The sequence below is a fragment of the Tachyglossus aculeatus genome, chromosome 3 (genome assembly GCF_015852505.1).
Source record: "Tachyglossus aculeatus isolate mTacAcu1 chromosome 3, mTacAcu1.pri, whole genome shotgun sequence".
Lineage (NCBI taxonomy): Eukaryota > Metazoa > Chordata > Mammalia > Monotremata > Tachyglossidae > Tachyglossus > Tachyglossus aculeatus.
Window position 1 is genome coordinate 7,924,047 of NC_052068.1, and position 27,644 is coordinate 7,951,690.

The 27,644-nt window shown below is 51.0% G+C and overlaps 1 protein-coding gene across 1 annotated transcript in view; it reads left to right on the forward strand.

Annotated features, from left to right (window-relative positions):
• The first annotated feature begins 1,504 nt into the window (after positions 1-1,504).
• The window catches only part of PWWP2B (PWWP domain containing 2B), a 76,434-nt gene continuing 50,294 nt past the window's right edge, over positions 1,505-27,644 (forward strand). The window contains exons 1-2 of the mRNA XM_038743908.1: positions 1,505-1,670; positions 24,999-26,686. Coding sequence (XP_038599836.1) covers positions 1,543-1,670; positions 24,999-26,667 — 1,797 coding nt within the window. The 5' untranslated portion in view covers positions 1,505-1,542 and the 3' untranslated portion in view covers positions 26,668-26,686. The remainder of the gene's footprint in view (positions 1,671-24,998; positions 26,687-27,644) is intronic.

Genomic DNA, 27,644 nt, shown 5'->3' on the forward strand with positions numbered 1-27,644 from the left:
TGTTTTGTTTTGTTGTCTGTCTCCCCCTTCTAGACTGTGAGCCCGCTGTTGAGTAGGGACCATCTCTATATGTTGCCAACTTGTACTTCCCAAGTGCTTAGTACAGTGCTCTGCACATAGTAAGCACTCAATAAATACGATTGAATGAATGAATGAATGAAAAGGAGGTTCATTTTCAACCCCCTCTGCCGCTGGGGCTGGGCCCCCTCCCCTTAAAAGAGCAGCTGTGGGCTGGCCACTTCGTCTCTGTAAAATGGGACAGACTTTCCAGCCCTTATTATTATTATGGTATTTGTTAAGTGTTTACTATGTGCCAAGCACTGTTCTAAGAGCTGGGGTAGATACAAGGCAATCAGGTTGTCCCACGTGGAGCTCACAGTCTTCATCCCCATTTTACAGATGAGAACTGAGGCCCAGAGAAGTGAAATGACTTAACAATAATAACTGTGGTATTTGTGCTTACTATGTGCCAAACCCTGCTGTAAGTGCTGGGGTAGATATAAGCAGATTGGTTTGAACACAGTCCCTGTCCCCACAGTCTTCATCCCCATTTAAGAGATGAGGGGACTGAGGCCCAGAGAAATGAAGTGACTTGCCCAAAGTCACGCAGCTAAGTGGCAGAGTAGCATTAGAACCGCCATACCTCCTTCCCCTCCCCACAGCACCTGTATATATATATATGTTTGTACTTCCCAAGCGCTAACTTGTACTTCCCAAGCGCTTAGTACAGTGCTCTGCACACAGTAAGCGCTCAATAAATACGATTGAATGAATGAATGAATGAATGAATGAACGAACGAATGAATGAATGGATGAACGAATGAATGAATGAACGAACGAATGAATGAATGAATGAATGAATGAATGAATGAATGAACGAACGAACTCAGGACCTACGACAGGGGCGGGCGGGGCGGGGCGCGGAGCGCTGTGACGTCAGAGTCGGGCTGTGCGGGGGGCGGGCCTGAAGGCTCCCAGGGGCGGGGATCCGTGACGTCACGGCCGGCGGAGGGGCGGGGAGGAGCCCGGTGGGCGGGGCTCCGTGACGTCAGCATTTGGCCGGGTTGGACTGGCGACGTCAGCTGTGGGGGAGGTGCCGGGGGCGGGGATGGGTGACGTCAGCCCTATCGGGGGGAGGTGCCAGGGGCGGGGAGGGGTGACGTCAGTCCGTCGAGGGAGGTGCCAGGGGCGGAGCTGGATGACGTCCGCCCTGCCGGGGGGAGGTGCCAGGGGCGGGGCTGGGTGACGTCAGTCCTGTCGAGAGAGGTGCCAGGGGCGGGGCTGGGTGACGTCAGTCCTGTCGAGAGAGGTGCCAGGGGCGGAGCTGGATGACGTCGCCCTGCCGGGGGGAGGTGCCAGGGGCGGGGCTGGGTGACGTAGGAGTCCGGGAGGGGCGGGGCTTATTGTGACGTCAGGGCCCGGGGCGCGGTGCGGTCCCGGCGGCGGTGTGTGCGCGCCCGCGGAGTGTGTGTGTGTGTGTGTGCGCGTGTGTGCGCGCGCGCGCCCGCGGTCGGTGTGTGTGCCCGCCCGGCGGCCGGCGGGATGGAGGCGTTGCGCGCCGGGGCGGTTGTGCCGGTGCTGGTGGAGCAGGTGGTGGAGGACGCGCTGCTGGTCACCCTGTGCTGCGGAGCCCGCAGCTTCACCGGCATCCTCCTCGACTGCAACAAAAAGTAAGACACCGACCGGGCCGGGCCGGGCCGGGCCGGGCCGGGCCCCCTCCCCACCCCCGGACCCAACCCGGAGCTCCGGGGCCGGAGCCAAGGAGGCAGGGGACACCGTACAGAGCCCGCTGTCGGGGACGGACCGTCTCTATCTGTCGCCGACTTGGACTTTCCAAGCGCTTAGTACCGTGCTCTGCACATAGTAAGCGCTCAATAAATATGACTGAATGAATCTCCCCCTTCTCTCTCTCTCTCCATTTTTCTCTCTCCTTGCTTCTCTCTCTCCCTCCTTCTCTCCCTACTCTTTCTCTGTCTCTCTTCCTCCTCTGCTTCTCTTCCCTTCTCTCTCTCTGCCTGTCTCTCTCCTTCTCTTATCCCCCGGGCCTGGAATGCCCCCAATCCCTCTGCCCATCCGCCAAGCTCGCTCTCTTCCTCCCTTCAAGGCCCTACTGAGAGCTCACCTCCTCCAGGAGGCCTTCCCAGACTGAGCCCCTTCCTTCCTCTCCCCCTCGTCCCCCTCTCCATCCCCCCCACCTTACCTCCTTCCCTTCCCCACAGCACCTGTATATATGTATATATGTTTGTACATATTTATTACTCTATTTATTTTACTTGTACATATCTATTCTATTTATTTTATTTTGTTAGTATGTTTGGTTTTGTTCTCTGTCTCCCCCTTTTAGACTGTGAGCCCACTGTTGGGTAGGGACTGCCTCTATATGTTGCCAACTTGTACTTCCGAAGCGCTTAGTGCAGTGCTCTGCACACAGTAAGCGCTCAATAAATACGATTGATGGATTGATTGATTCTCTCTTCTCTCAGTCATTCAATCATATTTATTGAGCGCCTACTCCCCCTCCCCCTTCTCTCTCTTTGCTTCTCTCCATCCTTCTCTCTCCTTCCCTCTCTCCCTCCTCTCTCTTTCCCTCTCCGTCCTCTCAACCCCTCACTTTCTTTCTCCTTTTCTCTCCCCCCTCCCCTCTCTCTCCCCCTCTCCCTCTCTTCCCTCTCTCCCTCTCTCTCCCGCTCTCTCCCTCCCCCCACTCCCCTCTCTCTTCCCCCTCTCCCCCTCCCTCCCTCCTCCCTCTCTCCCCCACTCTCCCTCCCTCCCCCCTCTATTTCTCTCCCCGTCTCTTTCCCCCCTCCTCTCCTGTCTTCTCTCCCTTCCCCCTTCTCTCTCTCCCTCTCCCCCTTCTCTCTCTCCCTCTCTCTCTCCCCTTCTCATCCCCCTCCCTCTCTGCCTCTCTTCTCTCCCCTCCCCTTCTCTGTCTCTTCTGTCTCCCTCTGCTTCTTTCCCTCCATTCTTCTCTTTACCTCCTTCTCTCTCTTCCTCTCTCCCCTCTCTCCCCCCTTTGTCTCTCTCCCTCTCTTCTCTCCCCCTCCTCTCTCTTCCTCCATCCTTCTCTCCCCCTCCTCTCTCTTCCCCCATCCTTCTCTCTCCCTTTTTTCCTCTCTCTCCCTCCTTCTGTCTCCCCCTCTGTCCCTCTCCCCTTCTCTCTCTCTCTCTCTCTCTCTCTCTCTCTCTCTCCCTCTCCCCCTCTCCCTCTCCCCCTCCCCCTCTGTGTCTCCCCCCCTTACTCTCTCTTTTCTTTAGCCCCCCGGGATTCCCGGCTAGGTTATGGGCCAAGCGGAACACTTTTCAGGAAAAGGGGAGGGAGGTCCGGAGGTGGGGGGCACAAACCCTTGCGTTCCTTGCGTTGCCCACCAGAATGGAAATCTGCAGGAAAAATCTGCTTCCAAACTGGGACGGGGAGCGACCACCCCCTCCTCCCCTCCCCCCTTTTGGGGTCCCCGCCGGGGGTCCGGGCTCCAGGGTCCCCTTCCCAGGCAGGTCCAGAGGATGGAGGCCCTGCTCCTTGGCCGCAGCGGAGCACAAAGGTTTCTGGCACGGCGGGGAGATGACGGACACAGCCGCCTGGCCGCCTCTCCTCCCCCCAACCCCAGTGATGGTGATGATGGTGTTGGTGGTATTTGTTCAGCGCTTCCTATGTGCCAAACACCATTCTGAACGCCGGGGGAGATACAAGGTTATCAGGTTGTCCCACTTGGGGCTCCCAGTCTTCACCCCCATTTTACAGATGAGGGAACCGAGGCCCAGAGAAGTGAAGTGACTTGCCCATGGTCACACAGCTGACAAGTGGCAGAGGCGGGATGAGAACCAACGACCTCCGGCTCCCAAGCCTGAGCTCTTGCCACTGAGCCACACTGGTTCTCAGTGGCCAGGGGATGGGCGGCACCAAATCCCCTACCCTCCTCAGGGCCTGCATTCCTTGCACTTTTTTTGGACCAAGGACCCTGTTGGGATCTGGATGGGGAGTTTAAAAAAACCAAAACAACAAACCAAAAACAAGCAGAGTCACTTAAGGCCTACACTGTACCGGACATAAAAGTAGGAAGTGAGAGGTCCGGGATAGAAAAAAATCCCATTCTGTGGCAGGTCTCCAGGGGTGAAAGTACGATCCGAAGAGGCTGAAGTCTATTTATTGTGGTACAGCACTCTCCCAAGCACTTAGTACTGTGCTCGGCACACAGTAAGTGCTCAATACATAATAATAATGGCTTTCATTAAGCACTTACTATGTGCCGAGCACTGTTCTAAGTGCTAGGGTAGATACAAGGTAATCAGGTTGTCCAACGCGGGGCTCACAGTCTTCATCCCCATTTTACAGATGAGGGAACCGAGGCCCAGAGAAGTGAAGTGGCTTGCCCAAGGTCACGCAGCAGACGAGTGGCGGAGGTGGGATTAGAACCCATGTCCTCCGACTCCCAAGCCCGGGCTCTTGCCACTAGGACACACTGCTTCCCGCTAAGCCACGCTGCTTCTCATCGATCGAATGAATGAGGCGATGGCGGTCAGTGCGCCCAGATCTTAAATAGGGAGCAAGCAATTGTATCCAGCTGGATCATGAAGGAGATTATTTTAAAAAGTTTCTTTTGAGGAACAGTGCGCGCATTGACAGGCTCAAGGAAAACTAGGGATGATAGTTGTGATTTGCTGCCCACCGTTCAGAGCGCTCTGTGGTTCCCCCCACGTGCTCACGGTCTCTCACAATTCTGCGATGGCATCCGTGGAAGTTGTCGTTTTTTTACTGAACCCGTGTTTCTGTTATTGACATTTATTAAAATAGCAGTCCGTCTCCTGGAGACGGTATCACATGATAATAGCCTGTTTCTGCTAGATTAATGATTAGAGTGTTAATCCAGCATTCGTGTCCCGTCCTCTTCTGGATGCCTTATTTTAAGACTGGACAGAGTAATTGTCTCCTTTTTAAAAAGCCTTAACTCTTCCCCCCCCCACCCCCAACCCCCAACCCTCAATAGGTGCCGAGGCTTTACTCAAACATTTATGTATCAGTAAAACACACCATTATCCTCAGACAATTATTCTGCCGACATTATCTCTTAATTAGATGTGCCAGAAACCATTTACGCTGAGGCCCCATGATTTAACAAGCAGCCCCTTAACGTGACTTTTTTCCCCAGCTAGTTTTCTATCTTTAGTCGGTGAGTTTAGTGGAGGGGGGGAATAGTGAAGCCAAGATGTAGTTTGGCAAATAAAGGTACCCCTATTGTTTCTGCCACAAACACTGTGTAAGAGCAAACTGGTAGTAACACGTCTTTTTTGGAATCAATCATAGTTATTGAGGGCTTATTGGGTGCAGAGCACTGTACTAAGCACTTGAGAAAGGGCACTATAGAAGAGTTGGTAGTCCTGTTCTCTGCAAATCCAAAGCTTTGTGTTAGCACTCTAAGCTCCTTATGGGCAGGGAATGAGTTTGCTAATTCTGCTGCATTGTACTGTCCCAAGAGCTTAGTACAGTGCTCTGCACATAGTAAGCACTCAATAAAGACCATTGATTGATTAGCAACAGCCTATGCTTCAATTGTGTTTATTATGAATAATAATAATAATTATAGTATTTGTTAAGCATAGCACTACGGTAAATAGAAGGTAATCAGGTTGTCCCACATGGGGCTCACAGTCTTAGAGAAGCAGCGTAGCTCATTGGAAAGAGCCCGGGCTTGGGAGTCAGATGTCATGGGTTCTAATACCGGCTCTGCCACTTGTCAGCTGTGTGACTTTGGGCAAGTCACATCACTTCTCTGTACCTCGGTTCCGTCATCTGTAAAATGGGGATTAAAACTGTGAGCCCCACGTGGGACAACCTTGATTACCTTGTATCCCCCCCCCCCACCCCCAGCACTTAGAACAGTTCTTGGCACATAGTAAGCGCTTAACAAATACCAACATTATTATTATTATTATTATTAATCCCCATTTTCCAGACAAGGTAAATGAGGCACAGAGAAGTGAAGTGGCTCGCCCAAGGTCACACAGCAGACAAGTGGCAGAGACGGGATTAGAACCCACGTCCTCGGACTCTCAAGCCCCGTGCTCTTGCCACTAAGCCACACTGTTATTGAGCGCTTACGGTGTGCAAAGCACTGTACTAAGCGCTTGGGAGAGTACAATACAACAACAAACACATTCCCTGCCCACAATGAGCTTACAGTTTAGAGGGGGAGACAGACATTAATACACATAAACAAATAATAAACACTGAAAGATGGCTGTGGCTACTGTGGATGGGTGGAGGTGGGGTGTTGGTAGCCATCCTTGACTAAGCCCTCCTTTCCCTCACCCACCCTCCCCTCTGCATAACTGGCAGTATGGCCTAGTGGCAAGAGCCCAGGCTTGGGAGTCAGGTTGTGGGTTCTAATCCCAGCTTTGTCACTTGTCTGCTGTGACTTTGGGCAAGTCAATCAATCAATCAATCAATCAATCGTATTTATTGAGCGCTTACTATGTGCAGAGCACTGTACTAAGCGCTTGGGAAGTACAAATTGGCATCACATAGAGACAGTCCCTACCCAACAGTGGGCTCACAGTCTAAAAGGGGGAGACAGAGAACAGAACCAAACATACCAACAAAATAAAATAAGTAGGATAGAAATGTACAAGTAAAATAAATAAATAAATAAATAAATAGAGTAATAAATATGTACAACCATATATACAGGTGCTGTGGGGAAGGGAAGGAGGTAAGACGGGGGGATGGAGAGGGGGACGAGGGGGGAGAGGAAAGAAGGGGCTCAGTCTGGGAAGGCCTCCTGGAGGAGGTGAGCTCTCAGCAGGGCCTTGAAGGGAGGAAGAGAGCTAGCTTGGTGGATGGGCAGAGGGAGGGCATTCCAGGCCCGGGGGATGACGTGGGCCGGGGGTCGATGGCGGGACAGGCGAGAGCGAGGTACAGTGAGGAGATTAGTGGTGGAGGAGCGGAGGGTGCGGGCTGGGCAGTAGAAGGAGAGAAGGGAGGTGAGGTAGGAGGGGGCGAGGTGATGGAGAGCCTTGAAGCCCAGGGTGAGGAGTTTCTGCCTGATGCGCAGATTGATCGGTAGCCATTGGAGGTTTTGGAGGAGGGGAGTTATATGTCCAGAGCGTTTCTGGACAAAGATAATCCGGGCAGCAGCATGAAGTATGGATTGAAGTGGAGAGAGACACGAGGATGGGAGATCAGAGAGAAGGCTAGTGCAGTAGTCCAGACGGGATAGGATGAGAGCTTGAATTAGCAGGGTAGCGGTTTGGATGGAGAGGAAAGGGCGGATCTTGGCAATGTTGCGGAGCTGAGACCGGCAGGTTTTGGTGACGGCTTGGATGTGAGGGGTAAATGAGAGAGCGGAGTCGAGGATGACACCAAGGTTGCGGGCTTGTGAGACGGGAAGGATGGTAGTGCCATCAACAGAGATGGGAAAGTCAGGGAGAGGACAAGGTTTGGGAGGGAAGACAAGGAGCTCAGTCTTCGACATGTTGAGCTTTAGGTGGCGGGCGGACATCCAGATGGAGATGTCCTGAAGGCAGGAGGAGATGCGAGCCTGGAGGGATGGGGAGGGAGCAGGGGCAGAGATGTAGATCTGGGTGTCATCAGCGTAGAGATGATAGTTGAAGCCGTGGGAGCGAATGAGGTCACCAAGGGAGTGAGTGTAGATTGAGAACAGAAGGGGACCAAGCACTGAACCTTGGGGAACCCCCACAGTAAGAGGATGGGAGGGGGAGGAGGAGCCTGCAAAGAGACTGAGAAAGAACGACCGGAGAGATAAGAGGAGAACCAGGAGAGGACGGAGTCTGTGAAGCCAAGGTCAGATAACGTGTGGAGGAGAAGGGGGTGGTCCACAGTGTCAAAGGCAGCTGAGAGGTCGAGGAGGATTAGGACAGAGTATGAGCCGTTGGATTTGGCAAGCAGGAGGTCATTGGTGACCTTTGAGAGCGCAGTTTCCGTGGAATGAAGGGGACGGAAGCCAGACTGGAGGGGGTCGAGGAGAGAGTTGTTGTTGAGGAATTCTAGGCAGCGCGTGTAGACACTTCACTTCTCTGTGCATCAGTGCCCTCATCTGTAAAACGGGGATGAAGTCTCTGAGCCCCACGTGGGGCAGGGACTGTGTCCAACCTGATTACCTTGTATCTACCTCAGCGCATAGAACAGTGGTTGGCACATCATAAGCACTTAACAAATGTCATCATTATGATTAATTATTATTATCTAACCCCTTAAACCCTTGAAATTCTCCCTGCTGTCCCACAGCACTTACATGCATATCCTCCACCTCCCTGCCATCTCTCCTCTCTGTAATTGATTTTCATGTCTGCTAGCTTGGAAGCTTGCCTGCTAGACTGTCAGCTCGTTGTGGGCAGGGAAAGTGTCTGCTGTATTGTCGGGTTGTACTCTCCCAAGTGCTTAGTACAGCGTTCTGCACACAGTAAGTGCTCAGTAAATACGACTGATAGATTGAATATCTGTCTCCCGCTCAGGACCATGAGTGCCTTGTGGACTAGGAAGTGGACTGGCAATTCATTGTAGTGTCATTTCCCAAGCTCTTATCACAGGGCTCTGCCCACAGTGCTCAATAAATCCCACTGATTGATTGGTGGGGGTGGGGAGGGTGTCTGGTTCTCTGAAAGCCATTCTGGAGAAGTAAACAGCCATGTTCACTTCAATTCACTCTCCCCCTAAAGGATTTAAGAGGGTTAGAGCCGATTAGAAAGTGATGGTCCAACCTATTTTAGGGTTCCCGTACAGTCCCGTCCATTCAAGGCCTTACTTCTTGCGTGGTGCCGGAGGGATGGGGCCCGGGTTTTGAATCGATCAATCAGTGGTATTTATTGAATGCCTACTGTGTGCAGAGAGCACTGGACTAAGCCCTTGGCAGAGTATACTACAACAGAGTTGGTAATAATAATAATAATATTTGGTACTTGTTAAGTGCTTACTATGTGCCAGACATTGTTCTAAGCTCTGGGGGAGATACAGGTTAATCAGGTTGGATCCAGTCCTATCCCTTGTGGGGCCCACAGTCTTAATCCTTATTTTACAGGTGAGGTTGAGAGGCCCAGAGAAGTGATTTGCCCAAGGTCACACAGCAGGCATGGGGGGAGCCGGGATTAGAACCCAGATCCTTCTGATTCCTTTTTTGTGGTTTTTGTCAAGCACCTCCCATGTGCCAAGCTCTGTACCGACCGCTGGGTCGGTACCAGTTAATCAGGTTGGACCCAATCCCTGCCCCACCTGGGGCTTACAGTCTTAACCCCCGTTTTACAGACGAGGTCACTGAAGCACAGAGAAGGGAAACGACTTGTTCAAGGTCCTTCTAACTTCCAGGCCCATGCTCTATCGGTTAGGCCGCGCTGCTTCCCGAGTGACATTAATGTAATCATGTGCTATAATAATAATAATAATAATAATGGTATTTGTTAAGCGCTTACTGTGTGCCAAGCACTGTTCTAAGCACTGAGGGAAATACAAGGTAATCAGGTTGTCCCATGTGGGGTTCACAGTCTTAATCCCCATTTCACAGATGAGGTCAGTGAGGCCCAGAGAAGTGAAGTGACTTACCCAAAGTCACAGAGTTGACACGTGGCAGAGCCAGAATTAGAACCCATGACCTCTGACTCCCAAGCCCGGGTTCGTTCCACTGAGTTACCAACAACAAAACAAAACTAGACAGCAGGGTTACCAGTGATAAAGCGGACTTTATAGGTACAGTTGGGCCCCAGTCTTTGGGTAAGTCAGTCAATCATATTTCTTGAGTGCTTACTGTGTGCAGAGCACTGTATTAAGCGCTTGGGAGAGTACCATATAGCAACATAACAGACACATTCCCTGCCCCACTATGTACAGGCCTGTAGTCTGTGAGCTCAGTGTGGGAGGGGAATGTCCTTGTTTACTGTTGTAGTGAACTCTCCTAAGCACTTAGTATATTGCTCTGCACCCAGTAAGCGCTTAATAAGTACAACGGAAGTACCACATCAAAGACCGGAGCCACATCAATCAATAATGTCTACCGAGCACCCTCCTGTGGGCTGAGCACCGTATTAAGGGCTTGGGAGCATACAGTACAGTTGATAGACATGGGCCCTGCCTTCAGCCAGGTAGCAGTCCGGGTTGGGAGGGGAGGCAGACACTAAAAGAAATTTCACCTGGAGAAAGTAATCGCATATATACATGCAAATTCGTGAAGAGTTCCGTATTTTTCTGTGTATTTATAATGATGCTACTGATGCCTGTTTATTGGTTTTGATGTCTGTCTCCCCCCCTTCTAAACTGTGAGCCCGTTGTGAGCAGGGATTGTCTCTGTTGCTGAATTCATTCATTCAATCATATTTATTGAGCGCTTACTGGGTGCAGAGCACTGGACTAAGCGCTTGAAAAGTACAATTCAGCAACAGAGACGGTCCCTACCCAACAACGGGCTCACAGTCTAGAAGGGGGAGACAGACAACAAAACATGTACTTCCTAAGCGCTTTGTACAGTGCTCTGCACACAGTAAGCACTCAATAGAGAGGATTGAATGAATGAATAAGTACACAAGAGGGGTTGTGAGGCCCGGTGTGGTCAGCCAGGGGAAAATCCTGGGATTTGGGAATTTGGGGAAGGGGTGGAATATGAAGGGGGGAGAAGAAGCCCATACTGACGTACTTTAGTGTATGTTCCCAGCTCGCGCTGTAATGTCTAGTCATTGCAGTCCCGTACTGACCCCTCCACTTCCTGTCTGTAGTCCCACCCACCGATCCCCAATCCTCCTCAGCCTTGGGACCTGGGGTGGGCCAGGCCGAGGCAGGATGGAAGTAACAGCTGCTGCTGGCCCATGCCAGGCTTGGCATGCTGCCCCCCCAGTTATTGACATCAGGGAAATGGGGCTGGGAGGGGGCGAGGGAGGGCCACAAGTGGGATCTCACCATGTTTCTATGATTGAGGTTCAAACTATCACGAAAAAATTAGCAGAGACCCGTGGTCAGGAAGCCTGGAAGGGATTGTGTTGGGGGCCCCCGGAGATTGGAAAGCTATGCAGAACACAAGAGAGAGGGGTTTCTCATGTCACCTTCCTTCCCTGCAGGAAACTTCTTTGTGGGCAGGGAACTCTGTTGTATTGGACTCTCCCAAGCACTTAGTACAGTGCCCTGTTCACAGTAAGCACTCAATAAGTACCCTTCCTGGATGTGGGGGGCTGATTCTGGAGTGGAACTCAGCACGTTGCACCTTTGTTTATAGGAAGACGTACGCCCTGATAAAGATCACGTTTCATCGTGGACAAGGACTGTGTCTGTTATAGTGTCATATTGTACTCTCCCAAGCGCTTAGTGCAGGGCTTTGCACACAGTAAGCGCTCAACAAATACGATTGACTGGATGAATGTAGCCTGGCTGCAGTAAGAATAATAATGAAAGTCTTAAGTGTGTGTCTTAAGTGCTATATGCCAAGCTCTGCTGTACATACAAGATCATCGGGTCAGATCCAGTCCCTGTCCCACACGGGGCTCATCATCATCTAAGTAGGAGGGAGAACAGGTATCGAACCCCCACTTTGCCGATGAGGAAACTGAGGCCCAGAGCAGTTAAGCCACCCATCCAGGGTCACACATCAGCCGAGTGGCCGAGCCGGGGGTAGAACCCAGGTCCTCTGATTCCCAGGCTCCTGCTCTTTTCACTAGACCATGCTGCTTTTTTCACAGCACCATGGGGCAGGTAGGTAATATCTCTCTTCTAAAGTCATAATGTTTTCGAGTGAAGGGGCATGAATCTGAGTGGGGTTAAAAGGCTTCGAGGGCAGCAGGGTGGCAGGAAAAAATGAGCTACGACTTAGAGGCAGTCGGGCTTTCTGCAGGGTCGCATTTCAGCGAAAATAGAAAACGAACCCCCATCAAATCCCCGAGGCTGGCTTAGCCGTCTGTCTGGCTGATGCCCCAGAGAAAAGGCAGACCCCCGGGGGGGTCTTTGGGCCTTGTGGCCTCCCTTCCCATTGTGGCAGTTGTTCCTCCCGGTAGCAAGCAGTTGCATTTATTGAATGCTTACCATGTGCAGAGCACTGTACTGCTTAGAGAAGCAGCATGGCTTAATGGAACGAGCCCGGGCTTGGGAGTCAGAGGTCGTGGATTCTCAAAGACCGTGAGCCCGTTGTTGGGTAGGGACCATCTCTATATGTTGCCAGCTTGTACTTCCCAAGTGCTTAGTACAGTGCTCTGCACAAAGTGCTCAATACATATGATTGAATGAATCCTGGCTCCGCCACGTGTCAGTTATGTGACTTTGGGCAAGTCACTTCACTTCTCTGTGCCTCAGTTACCTCATCTATAAAATGGGGATTAAGACTGTGAGGCCCATGTGAGACAACCTGATTACCTTGTATCTCCCCCAGTGCTTAGAACAGTGCTTTGCACATATTAAGTACTTAACAGATACCATCACTATTATTATTATTATTACTAAATGCTTGGGAGAGTACAATATAAAAGAATGGGGATTCACATTCCTTGCCACAAGGAGCTTACAGTCTAAAAGGGGAGATGGACATTAATATAAATAAGTAAATACCAGATATGGACATTGGTACTTTGGGACTGTGGGTTTGGGGCATAAAGGGGACAAATTAATTCATTCAATTATATTTAATATATCCAAAAATCTCCAGTGGCTACCAATCAATCTGCACATCAGGCAGAAACTCCTCACCCTGGGCTTCAAGGCTGTCCATCACCTCGCCCCCTCCTACCTCACCTCCCTTCTCTCCTTCTACAGCCCACCCGCACCCTCCGCTCCTCCGCCGCTAATCTCCTCACCGTACCTCGTTCTCGCCTGTCCCGCCATCAACCCCCGGCCCACGTCATCCCCTGGGCCTGGAATGCCCTCCCTCTGCCCATCCGCCAAGCTAGCTCTCTTCCTCCCTTCAAGGCCCTGCTGAGAGCTCACCTCCTCCAGGAGGCCTTCCCAGACTGAGTCCCTTCCTTCCTCTCCCCCTCGTCCCCCTCTCCATCCCCCCATCCCCCCTCCTTCTCTTCCCCACAGCACCTGTATATATGTTTGTACATATTTATTACTCTATTTATTTTACTTGTACATATCTATTCTATTTCTTTTATTTTGTTAGTATGTTTGGTTTTGTTCTCTGTCTCCCCCTTTTAGACTGTGAGCCCGCTGTTGGGTAGGGACTGTCTCTGTATGTTGCCAATTTGTACTTCCCAAGCGCTTAGTACAGTGCTCTGCACATAGTAAACGCTCAATAAATACGATTGATGATGATGATGATTTATTGAGTGCATACTGTGTGCAGAGCACTGTACTGAGTGCTTAGCCCAGTACTAAGTGCTCCAAGAGCGAGGGTGATGCAGAAGGGAGAGGGAGAAGAGGAAAGGAGGGCTTAGTCAGGGAAGGCTTTTTGGAGGAGACGGGCCTTCGATAAGGCCCTGAAGGCTTAGCCCTGTACTAAGCGATTCCAAGGGCGAGGGTGATGCAGAAGGGAGAGGGAGAAGAAGAAAGGAGGGCTCAGTTGGGGAAAGCCCCTTGGAGGAGATGGGCCTTCGATAAGCCCCTGAAGGAGGGGGGGGGGGGGAGTGATGGTCTGTCCGATATGAGGAGGGAGGGAGGGGGTTCCAGGCCAGAGGAGCAAGAGTTATCAGGGCTGTTTGTCCAGAGTGCTGGGCCCGGCCTGACCGTGGTCGGCTCTGAGGCATCCCAGAGAAGCAGTGTGGCTCAGTGGAAAGAACCCGGGCTTTGGAGCCAGAGGTCATGGGTTCAAATCCCAGCTCTGCCATTTGTCAGCTGTGTGACTTTGGGCAAGTCACTTAAAGTTTCTGTACCTCAGTGACCTCATCTGTAAAATGGGGATTAAGACTGTGAGACCCCCGTGGGACAACCTGATCACCCTTTAACCTCCCCAGCGCTTAAAACAGTGCTTGGCACATAGCACTTAATAAATGCCATCATTATTATTATTATATCCCATGGCTTCTGCTAACCTAACCTGGTCCCCGGGGTGGGGCTCCAGCAGTTCAGGAGCCTGCAGGATAGTAATTAGTGACGCTGTTTGTTGAGTCCTCAGAGCTTACTTCCCCATTCTAAATGCTGGGCCAGGTACAGGTTCATTGGAGAAGTGATGAGAAGCAGCGTGGTGGCCTAGTGGCTAGAGCCCGGGCCTGGGAGTCCGAGGACCTGAGTTCTAATTCCAGCTCTGCCACTGCCCTGCTGGGAGACCCTGAGCAAGTCACTGATGAGGATGATAATAATATCTAATCCCGGCTCTGCCGCTTGTTCATTCATTCATTAATTCATTCATTCATTCATTTGTATTTATTGAGCGCTTACTGTATGCAGAGCACTGTACTAAGCGCTTGGGAAGTACAAGTAGGCAACATATAGAGACAGTCCCTACCCAACAACGGGCTCACAGTCTAGAAGGGGGAGACAGACAACAAAACAAAACATGTAGACAGGTGTCAAAATAGTCAGAATAAATAGAATTATAGCTATAGGCACATCATTAACAAAATAAAATAAAATAAACTGAGTGACTTTGGGCAAGTCACTTAACTTCTCTGTGATTCTGTTACCTCATCTGTAAAATGGGGATTAAGACTGTGAGCCCCATGTGGGGCAACCTGATCACCTTGTATCCCTGCGAGCACCTAGAAACAGTGCTTCGCACATAGTAAGTGCTTAACAAGCCCCATCGTCATTATTATTAATAATAATAATATTACGTATATAGTAAGCGCTTAACAGACACCATCATTATTATTATAATGCTGGTAATAATAATAATGATGATGGTGTTAAGCACTTACTATATGCCAGGCACTGTACTAATTCCTGGGGTTGATACAAGCAAATCGGGTTGGATTCAGTTCCTGCCCCATGCAGAGTTCACAGTCTCAATCCCCATTTTACAGATGAGGTAACTGAGGCCCAGAGAAGTGAAATGACTTGCCCAAGGTCACACAGCAGCAAGTGGCAGAGCCAGAATGCCTTAGTGGAAAGAGCACAGATCTGGGAGTCAGAGGACCTGGGTTTCAATCAGTAGGGGCTCAGTAAATACCTCTGATTGATCCCAGCTCTGCCTCTTTCCTACTGTGTGACCTTGGATAGGACTCTTACCTTCTCTGGGCCTCAGTGTCCTCATCTGTACAATGGTGAGAAGATCTGGTGCCCACCCTCAGTCCCCCTTAGACTGTGAGCCCCCTGGGGACAGGGACAGGCTCTGAGAGGATTAACTCACATCTCCCCTAGTGCTTGGCGCCTGATTAGAGCTGGAGTCATTCATTCATTCAATCTTATTTATTGAGTACTTACTGTGTACAGAGCACTGCACTAAGCTTTTGGGAAAGTACAGTACAGTATTATAGAGACAGTCCCTGCCCAGGTTGAGCTTACAGTCTAGTGTGGGGGGAAACAGATATCAATATAAATAAAATTGCAGATATATACATAAATGCTGTGGGGCCAGGAGAAGGGGGAAGTGCCAAGGGAGCGAGTTGGAGTGGGAGATGAGGAAAAGTATGGGCTAGGCTGGGAAGGTCTCTTGGAGGAGATGGGCCTTCAATAAGGCTTTGAAGGAGGGGAGAGTGTTGGTCTGTGGGATTTGAGGAGGGAAGGCGTTCCAGGCTGGAGGCCAGATGTGGGCCAGGGGTCAGCAGCGAGACAGATTAGATGGAGGCCCAGTGAGAAGGTTAGCACCAGAGGAGCGGAGTGTGTGGGTTGGGTTGTAGGAGAGAAAGGAGGAGAGGTAGAAGCAGCATGGCTCAGAGGAAAGAGCACGGGCTTTGGAGTCAGAGGTCATGGGTTCGAATCCTGGCTCCACCACATGTCTGCTGTGTGACCTTGGGCAAGTCACTTAACTTCTCTGACCTCAGTTACCTCATCTGTAAAATGGGGATTATGACTGTGAGCCCCACGTGGGACAACCTGATCACCGTGTATCCCCCCCAGTGCTTAGAACAGTGCTTTGCACTTTGTAAGCGCTTAACAAATGCCATCATTATTATTATTATTATTATTATTATGTAGGAGGGGGCAGGGTGATAGCTAATGGTGGAGAGTTTTTGCTTGATACAGAGGTGGTGAGGCGATCACTGGAGATTTTTGAGGTTGGGGGGTGAAATGCGCTGAACGTTTCTGTAGAAAGATAATCTGGGCAGCAGAGTGAATTATAGACTGGAGTGAGGAGAGGCAGGAGGTTGGGCGGTCGGAAAGGAAGCTGATGCAGTAATCTAGGCAGGACAGGATGAAGTGACTAACGTGGTGGCGGTTTAGATGGAGAGAAAAGGGTGGATTTTAGTGATGTTGCAAAGGTGGGACTGACAGGAGTTGGTGATGGATTGGATATGTGGGTCGAATGAGAGAGCGGAGTCGAGGATGACGCTGAGGTTACGGGCTTGTGAGACGGGAAGGATGGTGGTGCCTTCTACAGTGATGGGAAGTTTGGGAGAGGCCAGGGTTTGGGAGGGAAAATAAGGAGCTCTGTTTTGGATATGTTAACTTTGAGGTGATGGGAGGACATCCAAGTAGAAATGTCTCAAAGGCAGGAGGAGATGCGAGCCTGGAGATGGGGAGAGAGATCAGAGGAGGGCTCATTTCCCCTTCTGCAGGGCTTTTGTCTTGAAGTATGTTCTGGGGGTGGCAGCAGCAATTTGCCATCTCACTGGGCTCTTCTGTGACCGCTTCCGAGGAACTGGGAAGCTGGCCATCTGAAGCGGGAAGCCACTAATAATAATAATAATAATCATGATGGTATTTGCTAAGCACTTACGATGTGCCCAGCACTGTTCTAAGCACTGGGGTAGAGACAAGGTAATCAGGTTGTCCCACGTGGGGCTCACAGTCTTCATCCCCATTTTACAAATGAGGTGACTGAGGCCCAGAGAAGTTAAGTGACTTGCCCAAAGTCACATGGCTGACTAGTGGCGAAGCCAGTATTAGAATCCACGACCTCTGACTCCCAAGCCCAGGCTCTTGTCACTAAGCCACGCTGCTTCTCCGCTAACTAACCCAACCTGGTCCGATCTGGAGGGGATCAGCTGCTCCCCCAGCCAGTGAGGCAGGACAATACCCTCTGACCCCTTCTCTGTCTGGCCGTGGACTTCATGTCCAGGCTTCCTATATTCCAGTCTCTCCCTCTCCCTCTCCTCCTCTCTCTCTCCTCTCTCCTCTCCTCTCTTTCTCCCTTCACCTCCAGATCAAGCCTGCCCTTTATCTCTTCCTCTGGTCCCTAGTTTTTTTTTTTGTTTTTTTAATGGAATGTGTCAGTCAATCATATTTATTATTATTACTACTAATAATAATAATAATGGTATTAAGCGCTTCCTATGTGTCAAGCACTGTTCTAAGCACTGTGGTTGATACAAGGTAATCAGGTCATCCCACGTGGGGCACACAATCTTAATCCCCATTTTACAGATGAGGGAACTGAGACCCAGAGAAATGAAGTGACTTGCCTGAAGTCACATAACTGGTAAGTGGCAGAGCTGGGATTAGAACCCACGACCTCCGACTCCCAAGCTTGGACTCTTGCCACTAGGTCACGCTGAGAGCTTACTGTGTGCAGAGCACTGTAAGAGTACAATATAACAGTATAACTGACACATTCCCTGCCCACAACAAGCTTACAGTCTAAGTGACGAGACAGACATTAATAGAAATAAAGTTACATATATGTAAGTGCTTTCTGTATGTTCATTTTTTTATGGTATTTGTTAACTGCTTACTACATGCCAGGCATTGTTCTAAACTGGGGTAGATACAAGTTTTTTTTTTTCTTTTTATGGTATTTGTTAAGCACTTACTATATGCCAGGCACTTTTCTAAGCGCTGGAGTAGATACAAGGTAATCAGGTTGGACGCATTGCCTGTCCCACATGGGACTCCCAATCTTAATCCCCATTTTACAGATGCTTTAACTGAAGCACAGAGTCAGGGAAATGACTTGCCCAAGGTCACACAGCAGACAAGTGGCAGAGGCAGGATTAGAACACAGGTCCTTCTGACTCCTAGACTTGTGCTCTATCCACTAGTCTACACTGCTTATAAGTGCTGGGGTGGGTACAGATTAATCAGACCAAATAAACATGGTTTAGTGGAAAGAACACAAACTTGGGAGTCATGGTTCTTATCCTGGCTCTGCCACTTGTCAGCTGTGTGACTTTGGGCAAGTCACTTAACTTCTCTGTGCCTCAGTGACCTCATTTGTAAAATGGAAATGAAGACTGTGAGCCCCATGTGGGACAAACTGATGATCTTGTATCTACCCCAGTGCTTAGAACAGTGCTTGGCACATTGTAAACACTTAACAAATACCATTATTATTACTATTATAATTATTGTTACTATTAAATAAGCCCCTGACCCACATAGGGCTCGCAGTCCAAGTAGGAGGGAGAGTGGGTTTTGAATCCCCATTTTGCATCTGGGGGAACTGAGGCACAGAGACTTAAAGTGACTTGCCCAAGATCAGATGACAAAACAGGTATATGGGGGAGCGGGATTAGAACCCAGGTCCTCTAACTCCCAGTCCTATGGTCTTTTCACTAGGCAGCACTCCTTCTCTTATTGTTCATTTAATCATTCAATCGTATTCATTGAGCACTTGCTATGTGCAGGGCACTGAACTAAGTGCATGGGAGAGTACAATACAACAATAAATAAGACTCATTCCCTGCCCACAGTGAGCTTACAGTCTAGAGGGGGAGACAGACATTAATAGAAATAAATTAGAGATATTCACACAAGTGCTTTGGGTCTGGGACTGGGGTCGGGGGGAAGAGCAAAGGGAGCAAGTCAGGGTGATACAGAAGGGAGTAGGAGATGAAGAAAAGTGGGGCTTAGTCAGGGAAGGTCTCTTGGAGGAGATGGGCCTTCCTTAGGGCTTTGAAGAGGCAGAGAGTCATTGTGTGGTGGATTTAAGGAGGGAGGGCGTTCCAGGCCAGAGGTAGGACATGGACTTAGGGGTCAGCGGAGATCCAGGGGAGGTAGAGGCCTAGTGAGAAGGTTGGCGTTAGAGGAGTGAAGTGTACGGGCTGGGTTGGAGTAGGAGAGTAGCGACGGGAGGTAGGCGGGGGCAAAGTGATGGACTGCCAATGGTGAGGAGTTTTTATTTGATGCAGCGGTGGATGGGCAACCACTGGAATTTTTTGAGAAGGAGGGGGTGACATGTCCTAAACACTTTTGTAGAAAAGTGATCTGGGCAGCGGAGTGAAGTATGGACTGAAGAGTGCAGGGCATTACACGACCCCCCGAGCTCGTTCTCGCCTGTCCCACCATCGACCCCCGGCCCACGTCATCCCCCGGGCCTGGAATGCTCTCCCTCTGCCCATCCGCCAAGCTAGCTCTCTTCCTCCTTTCAAGGCCCTACTGAGAGCTCACCTCCTCCAGGAGGCCTTCCCAGACTGAGCCCCTTCCTTCCTCTCCCCCTCGTCCCCCTCTCCATCCCCCCATCTTACCTCCTTCCCTTCCCCACAGCACCTGTATATATGTATATATGTTTGTACATATTTATTACTCTTTATTTATTTATTTATTTTACTTGTACATATCTATTCTATTTATTTTATTTTGTTAGTATGTTTGGTTTTGTTCTCTGTCTCCCCCTTTTAGACTGTGAGCCCACTGTTGGGTAGGGACTGTCTCTATATGTTGCCAATTTGTACTTCCCAAGCGCTTAGTACAGTGCTCTGCACACAGTAAGCGCTCAAAAAATACGATTGATGATGATGATGATGTACTGAGCTCTAGGATAGTACGACAGGAATGGCGAGCTTACTGAGGAGCTGACTTGGAGGAGCTGACCCCGAGGGAGACCGCAGTCCTGGCTAGCTTATCCCCGCTATTTATTTCCCTCACCCGCTGGAGTCAATTAAGACCATCTGGACTGGTGGATATTCGCCGGAGGGTGGTGGGGGGCGGGGAGCTCAGATTAATCGGATTGACCCTGACACTCATCGTGAGATGGGAACTCAGATGTCTGATTCATTCATTCAGTTGTATTTATTGTGCGCTTACTGTGTGCAAAGCACCGTACTAAGCTCTTGGGAAAGTACAGTACAGCAACAGACACATTCCTGCCCACAGTGAGCTCACAGTCTAGAGGAGGAGACAGATGGCACTATATATAAATAAATAAATTACAGGTCGTGGGGATACAGGTTAATTACAGGTTATGTGTCGTGGGGAGTGGAGGATGAATGAAGGGAACAAGTCAGTGACGCAGAAGGGAGTGGGAGAGGAGGAGAGGAGGACTTAGGTAAGGCTTCTTGGAGGAGATGGGCTTTCAATAAGGCTTTTAAGTGGGGGAGAGCAATTATCTGTCTGCTATGAGGAGGGAGGACGTTCCAGGCCAGAGGTAGGATGTGGGCGAGAGGTCAGCGATGAGATAGATGAGATGGAGGGATGGTGAGAAGGTTGGTGTTAGGTGGATCTGTTCTGACCCTGGTGTTTGTGCACAGGTTTTCTTATGGAAATGTAGAAAGTGCAAAGTTGTTTGGGGAATGAACACAATATTGTGTTTTATTGTTTATGGTATTTGTTATGTACTTATAATAATGGTTTTTGTTAAGCGCTTACTATGTGCCAAGGACTGTTCTAAGCACTGGGGTAGGTACAAGGTGATCAAATTGTCCCACGTGGGGCTCACAGTCCCAGTCCCCATTTTACAGATGAGGTAACTGAGGCACAGAGAAGTTAAGTGGCTTGCCCAAAGTCACACAGCTGACAAGTGGCAGAGGTGGGATTAGAACCCCTGACCTCTGACTCATAAGCCCATGCTCCTTCCACTAAGCCATGCTGCTTCAATAATAGTGGTATTTGTTAAGCATTTACTATGTGCCAGGCATTGTTCTAAGTGCTGGGATAGATACAGGGTAGTCAGGTTGTCCCATGTGGGGCTCACAGTCTTAATCTCCATTTTACAGATGAGGTAACTGAGGCAGAGAGAAGTGAAGTGACTTGCCCAAAGTCACACAGCTGACAAATGGTAGAGCCGGGATTAGAACCCATGACCTCTGACTCCCAAGCCTGTGTTCTTTCCACTAAGCCACGCTGCTTCTCTTACTACGCACCAGGCCCTGTACTAAGTGCTGGGTAGATACAAGCTAATCAGGTCGGACCCAATCCCTGTCCCACCTTAGGGCTCACAATCTTGGAGCCCCAAGTAGAAGGGAGAACAGGTACTCCCCATTTTACAGATGAGGAAACTGAGGCCTAGAGACAGGAAGCATCTTGCCCATGGTCACACAACAGGAGGGTGGTAGAGCTGGGATTTCGGCCCAGCTCCTCTGACTCCCAGGCCGGGGCTCTTTCCATTAGGCAACACTACTAGAGAAGCAGCGTGGGTCAGTGGAAAGAGCCTGGGCTTGGGAGTCAGAGGTCAAGGGTTCGAATCCCGGCTCTGCCACTTGTCTGCTGTGTGACCTTGGACAAGTCACTTCACTTCTCTGAGTCTCAGATACCTCATCTGTAAAATGGGGAGTAAGATTGTGAGCCCCACGTGGGACAACCTGATCACCTTGTGTCCCCGCCAGCGCTTAGAACAGTGCTTTGCACATAGTAAGCGCTTAACAAAATGCCATCATTTTTTATTTACTCCTATGTACAGAAGATATTGTGCACAAGAGGCAGAGATGGGATTAGAACCCAGCTCCTCTGACTACCAGGCCTGGGCTCTTTCCACTAGGCCACACTGCTACTATTTGCAGAGGCTATTGTACACAAGTGGCAGAGCCAGGGATTTGAACCCAGGTCCACTGACTCCCAGGCCCAGGGTGTTGCCACCAGGCCACAGGGCTACTATGTGCAGAGCATATTCATTCATTCAATTGTATTTGTTGAGCACTTACTGTGTGCAGAGCACTGTACTAAGCACTTGGGAGAGTCCAATAGAGCAATGTAACAGACACATTCCCTGCCCACAGTGAGCTTACAGTCTAGATATTGAGCTCAAGTGGGAGAGCCAGGATTCAAACTCAAGTCCTCTAACTCCCAGGCTTGGGGTCTTCCCACCAGGCCACGCTACTGCTAGGTGCATAGGATATTGCACACAAGTAACAGAGTCTGGATTCGAAGCATTTACTGTGTGCAGAGCACTTTACAGAGCACTTGGGAAAGCACAATACTATGACAACATGTTTATGTATGTGTTTATGACAAGTATAGACAATATTATAAATATATATATACAATATACATATTTGTCCAGATTTATTACTCTATTTTACTTGTACATATTTACTATTCTATTTATTTTGTTAGTGATGTGAATATAGCTTTAATTCTGTTTGTTCTGACGATTTTGACACTTGTCTACATGTTTTGTTTTGTTGTCTGTCTCCCCCTTCTAGACTGTGAGCCCATTGTTGGATAGGGACCATCTCTATATGTTGCCGACTTGTACTTCCCAAGCGCTCAGCACAGTGCTCTGTACACAGTAAATGCTCAATAAATACGATTGAATGAATGAATGAAGCCAGGTCCTCTGACCCCCAGGCTCTTCCCACCCGAGAAGTAGCATGGTCCAGCACTTAGAAAAGTGCTTTGCACATAGTAAGCACTTAACAAATACCATCATTATTAGTGGATAGAGCACGGGCCTTTGAGTCAGAAGGTCCTCTGTTCTAATCCTGGCTCTGCCACTTGTCTGTTGTGTGACCTTGGGCAAGTCACTTCACTTCTCTGGGCCTCAGTGACCTCATCTGTAAAACGGGGATGAAGACCATGAGCCCCATGCTGGATGGGGTCTGTGTCCAACACGATTTCCTCATATTCACCCCAGCGCTCAGTTCAGCACCTTGCACATAGTAAGGGCTTAAAAAATACCATAATGAATTAAACTGAAGCAGCATGGCTCAGTGGAAAGAGCCCCGGCTTTGGAGTCAGAGATCATGGGTTCAAATCCTGGCTCCACCACTTGTCAGCTGTGTGACTTTGGGCAAGTCACTTAACTTCTCTGTGCCTCAGTTACCTCATCTGTAAAATGTGGATTAAGATTGTGAGCCCCACGTGGGACAACCTGATGGCCTTGTATCCCCCCCAGCGCTTAGAACAGTGTTTTGTACATAGTAAGCGCTTAACAAATGCCATCATTATTATTATTATTAAACCCCGATGGTCCTCAGGTAGACGTCCCTAGGGCCCGTGGAGCGGTTGGGCCGGGCCCCGAAAGTCCGCAGTTGTGCCACTTGTTCTGGGCTTCCGCGGAGGCACCAGGAAGGGACAGATCAGGGCACGGGAGATGATTTCTAGAAAGCGGGTTTGTCTGGTGGGGGCGACCGGGCAGCCGGGGGGCTGGGGAGGAGAAGGTCCTCATTCATTCATTCATTCAATCATATTTATTGAGCGCTTACTGTGTGCAGAACACTGTACTAAGTGCTTGGGAAGTACAAGTTGGCAACATATAGAGATGGTCCCTACCCAACAACGGACTCACAGTCTAGAAGAGGGAGACAGACAACAAAACAAAACATGTGGACAGGTGTCAAGTCGTCAGAACAAATAGAATTAAAGCTAAATGTGCATCATTAACAAAATAAATAAAATAGTAAATATGTACAAGTAAAATAAATGCAGTAATAAATCTGTACAAACATATATATATATACAGGTGCTGTGGGGAGGGGAAGGAGGTAGGTTGAGGGGGATGGGGAGGAGGAGAGGAAAAAGGGGGCTCAGCCCCACATGGGACAGGGACTGTGTCCAACCTGATATGCTTATATCCACCTCAGTGCTTAGTACAGTGCCTGGCACATAATAAGTGCTTAACAAGTACCATCATTATTAATATAATATGTATTTATCATCATCATCAATCGTATTTATTGAGCGCTTACTATGTGCAGAACACTGTACTAAGCGCTTGGGAAGTACAAATTGGCAACATATAGAGACAGTCCCTACCCAACAGTGGGCTCACAGTCTTAAAGGGGGAGACAGAGAACAAAACCAAACATACTAACAAAATAAAATAAATAGAATAGATATGTACAAGATATTTATGTATATATATATATATGTATATATGTATATATGTTTGTACCTATTTATTACTCTATTTTATCTCCAGTGGCTACCAATCAATCTGCGCATCAGGCAGAAACTCCTCACCCTGGGCTTCAAGGCTCTCCATCACCTCGCCCCCTCCTACCTCACCTCCCTTCTCTCCTTCTACAGCCCAGCCCGCACCCTCCGCTCCTCTGCCGCTAATCTCCTCACCGTACCTCGTTCTCGCCTGTCCCGCTATCGACCCCCGGCCCACGTCATCCCCCGGGCCTGGAATGCCCTCCCTCTGCCCCTCCGCCAAGCTAGCTCTCTTCCTCCCTTCAAGGCCCTACTGAGAGCTCACCTCCTCCAGGAGGCCTTCCCAGACTGAGCCCCTTCCTTCCTTTCCCCCTCGTCCCCCTCTCCATCCCCCCATCTTACCTCCTTCCCTTCCCCACAGCACCTGTATATATGTATATATGTTTGTACATATTTATTACTCTATTTATTTATTTATTTATTTTACTTGTACATATCTATCCTATTTATTTTATTTTGTTAGTATGTTTGGTTTTGTTCTCTGTCTCCCCCTTTTAGACCGTGAGCCCACTGTTGGGTAGGGACTGTCTCTATATGTTGCCAATTTGTACTTCCCAAGCGCTTAGTACAGTGCTCTGCACATAGTAAGCGCTCAATAAATACGATTGATGATTGATGATGATGATGATCCCAGCTCTGCCACTTGTCAGCTGTGTGACTTTGGGCAAGTCCTTTAACTCCTCTGTGCCTCAGTTGCCTCATCTGTAAAATGGGGTTTAAGAATGTGAGCCCTGCGTGGGACAACCTGATAACCTTGTATCTATCCCAGCACTTAGAACAGTGCTCGGCACTTAGTAAGCGCTTAACAAGTCCCATCATCATTATTATTATCGTTATTAATATTGTACTGGCTCGACGGATTGGTGGGCAGGTGAGTCGTCGGGGCGATCCCTGGGGCGTAACCTGGTTGTAATGGTGTGCCATTTCTGTTTTGATTTTGTGTCAATGCTCGACCCAGGTCCGGCCTGTTCTGCCTCCCTCCACTGTCTCCGCCCACCCAAGAGGACCCGCCGCCGCCGCCGTCTGGCCCGCCCTGGGACCCCCCGCCGACACCTGGTCCGCCCTGGGACCCCCCGCCCCCAGCTGCCGCCACCGCCCCCATGCTGCCCCTCGGGCCTGTAGCCCCGGAGGGGGACCCACTGCCTGCGGGCCAGGCGCCCCCCTACCCGCCGTACTTCGAGGGCGCCCCGTACCCGCCGCCCCTCTGGCTGCGCCACACGTACAGGCAGTGGGTGCCCCAGCCACCCCCGCGGGGGCTGAAGCGGAGCCGCCGTCGCCGCCGTCCATCCACACGGCCGCGCCCGCCAGGCCGCCTGACCCCCAGCACCATCCGCCTGCGCCCTCGACGTGTCCTCTGCCAGAACTGCCAGACCACCCTGGGCCCTGACCAGCCTGCCCACGCCCCCCGCCGCCGCCCCGGGCCCACCGCCGCCTCGCCCTCGCCTCCGGCCCGCCGCCATGGCCACCGCGAAGGGACAGCTGAGCTGGGTGGCGGGGCCGGCCGGGGGCGGCCGGAGCGGGGGGCGGCGAGGGGCAGGGCCGGCCGGGGCGGGCGCGGCGAGGCGGTGCCCCGCAGCCCTGTCATCAAGATCTCCTACAGCACCCCGCAGGGCACGGGGGAGGTGGTGGAGATCCCCTCCCGCATCCACGGGTCGCTCCAGCCCTTCTGCCCGCCACGGGGCCCCCTGGAGCCTGCCGCCCCACCAACCTCCATCCCCAAGCTGAAGCTGACGCGGCCCGGGCTCCCGCCCGCCGTCCCTCCTCCACCCAAGATCCGCCTGAAGCCGCAGCGGCCGGGTGGCGGGGACAATGCCGTGTCCGTCTACAAGGCGGAGCTAGTCGGGGAGCCCGGCCTCCCAACTGGAGAGCCCCTCCTCGGTCCCCCGTCCCCGCCGGCCTTCTTCCCCGGCCGGGCCTCAGGGCCGGGCTCGGCCCGGGTGTCCTCGGGAAGCGAGGAGGATGCAGTCGAGGAGGAAGAGGAGGAGGAGGACAGGGGTGACACCCACGCCGCCCGCCGCTTCCGGGGCTTCGGCCGAGGGCAGGCCGGCCGGGACGACCTCGCCTTCCTGGTCAATTACCACAAGAGGAGGGCCGATTCCTCCAGCCTGTCAGTGTGTAGCAATGACAGCCTGGATGAGTCCAAGTCGTCCAGCTCGGAGGCGGCATCGCCCGCCCCTTGTGACTTCCTGCCGGGTGACGACCTCTCGGTGTCGTCGTCGTCGTCCTCCCGGGACGAGCGCAAGACGGTGCCCCCGCTGACAGTCCGGCTGCACACGCAGAGCGTCCCCCGCTGCGTGACAGAGGACGGGAGGACCGTCTCGGTCGGGGACGTCGTGTGGGGGAAGATCCACGGCTTCCCGTGGTGGCCCGCCCGGATTCTTGACATCAACCTCGGCCAGAAGGCGGACGGGGATCCCTCGTGGCAAGAAGCCAAAGTCTCGTGGTTCGGCTCACCAACCACGTCCTTCCTCTCGGTCTCAAAACTGTCCCCCTTCTCGGAGTTTTTCAAACTGCGGTTCAACCGGAAGAAGAAGGGGCTCTACCGGAAGGCCATCGCCGAGGCCGCCAAGGCAGCGGACCACCTCAGCCCGGAGATCCGAGACCTCCTGACGCAATTTGAGACGTAGCCTGAGATCCGGGGGCCAGGTGAGTGCCCTGGGAACCGACGGCTTCCGTTGCGGCTTTGGCCGCACAACGGGGTTTTGGGGGTGAAATGGGACTTCCCCCACCATCCTCCTCTCGAGCCCGTGGGTCCGTGATACCTCGTCGGTAATGTAATCTGGGGACCCTCATCCTTTCTCTGAATGGGGAAGAGGATATGTCTAAGCCTACATTTGGTAAGAGGTGGGTTTGTGTGGGCGACTGTGTGTGTGTGTTGGCCAGGGGAGGCCTAGTCCTGCACGTTGAGCACTGGGTTTTGGTAGTGGGTTTGTGTGCAGGGGGAGGGGACAACGGTTGAGGCAGGAGGTTCATGCCAAATGGTGGTTCTGTAGAAAAAGGCCAGTGGTTGAAAGTCTTGAGTTGTTAATAATAACAATAATAATAATAATGCTATTTGTTAAGCACTTACTATGAGCCAAGCACTGTTTTTAGTGTTGCGGTAGATATAAAGTAATCAGGTTGTCCCACGTGGGGCTCACAGTCTTCATCCCCATTTTACAGATGAGGTAACTGAGGCACAGAGAAGTTAAGCAGCTTGACCAAAGTCACGCAGCAGACAAGTGGCGGAGCTGGGGTTAGAACCCACATGCTCCAACTCCCCAGCCTGGGCTCTTTCCACTAAGCCAAGTTGCTTTCCTCCCTTGCAGATACAGGGGTCCTCCAGTTATTCACAACCCTTTGCTTCCCCTTCCACATGCTGGCCCCAGAGGCCCTGAGGCAAAAAGGATGGTGGACAAGGAGAGGGGAACATAGAGTTAAAGCCGTTTGGGCCAGATGGACGGATGGATTGACTGGCGCGAACAGAACCTCCTGCTTCTTCTGTCCCTGGCTAGCGGTGAGAGGCCTGTTGGAACATCGTGGGTTTTGGCTCTGTTAGCCCTGTACCTCCGGCAGATTACATTACCAGGATCTTACCAACGGGGTTGCCAGTCAAGGAAATCAG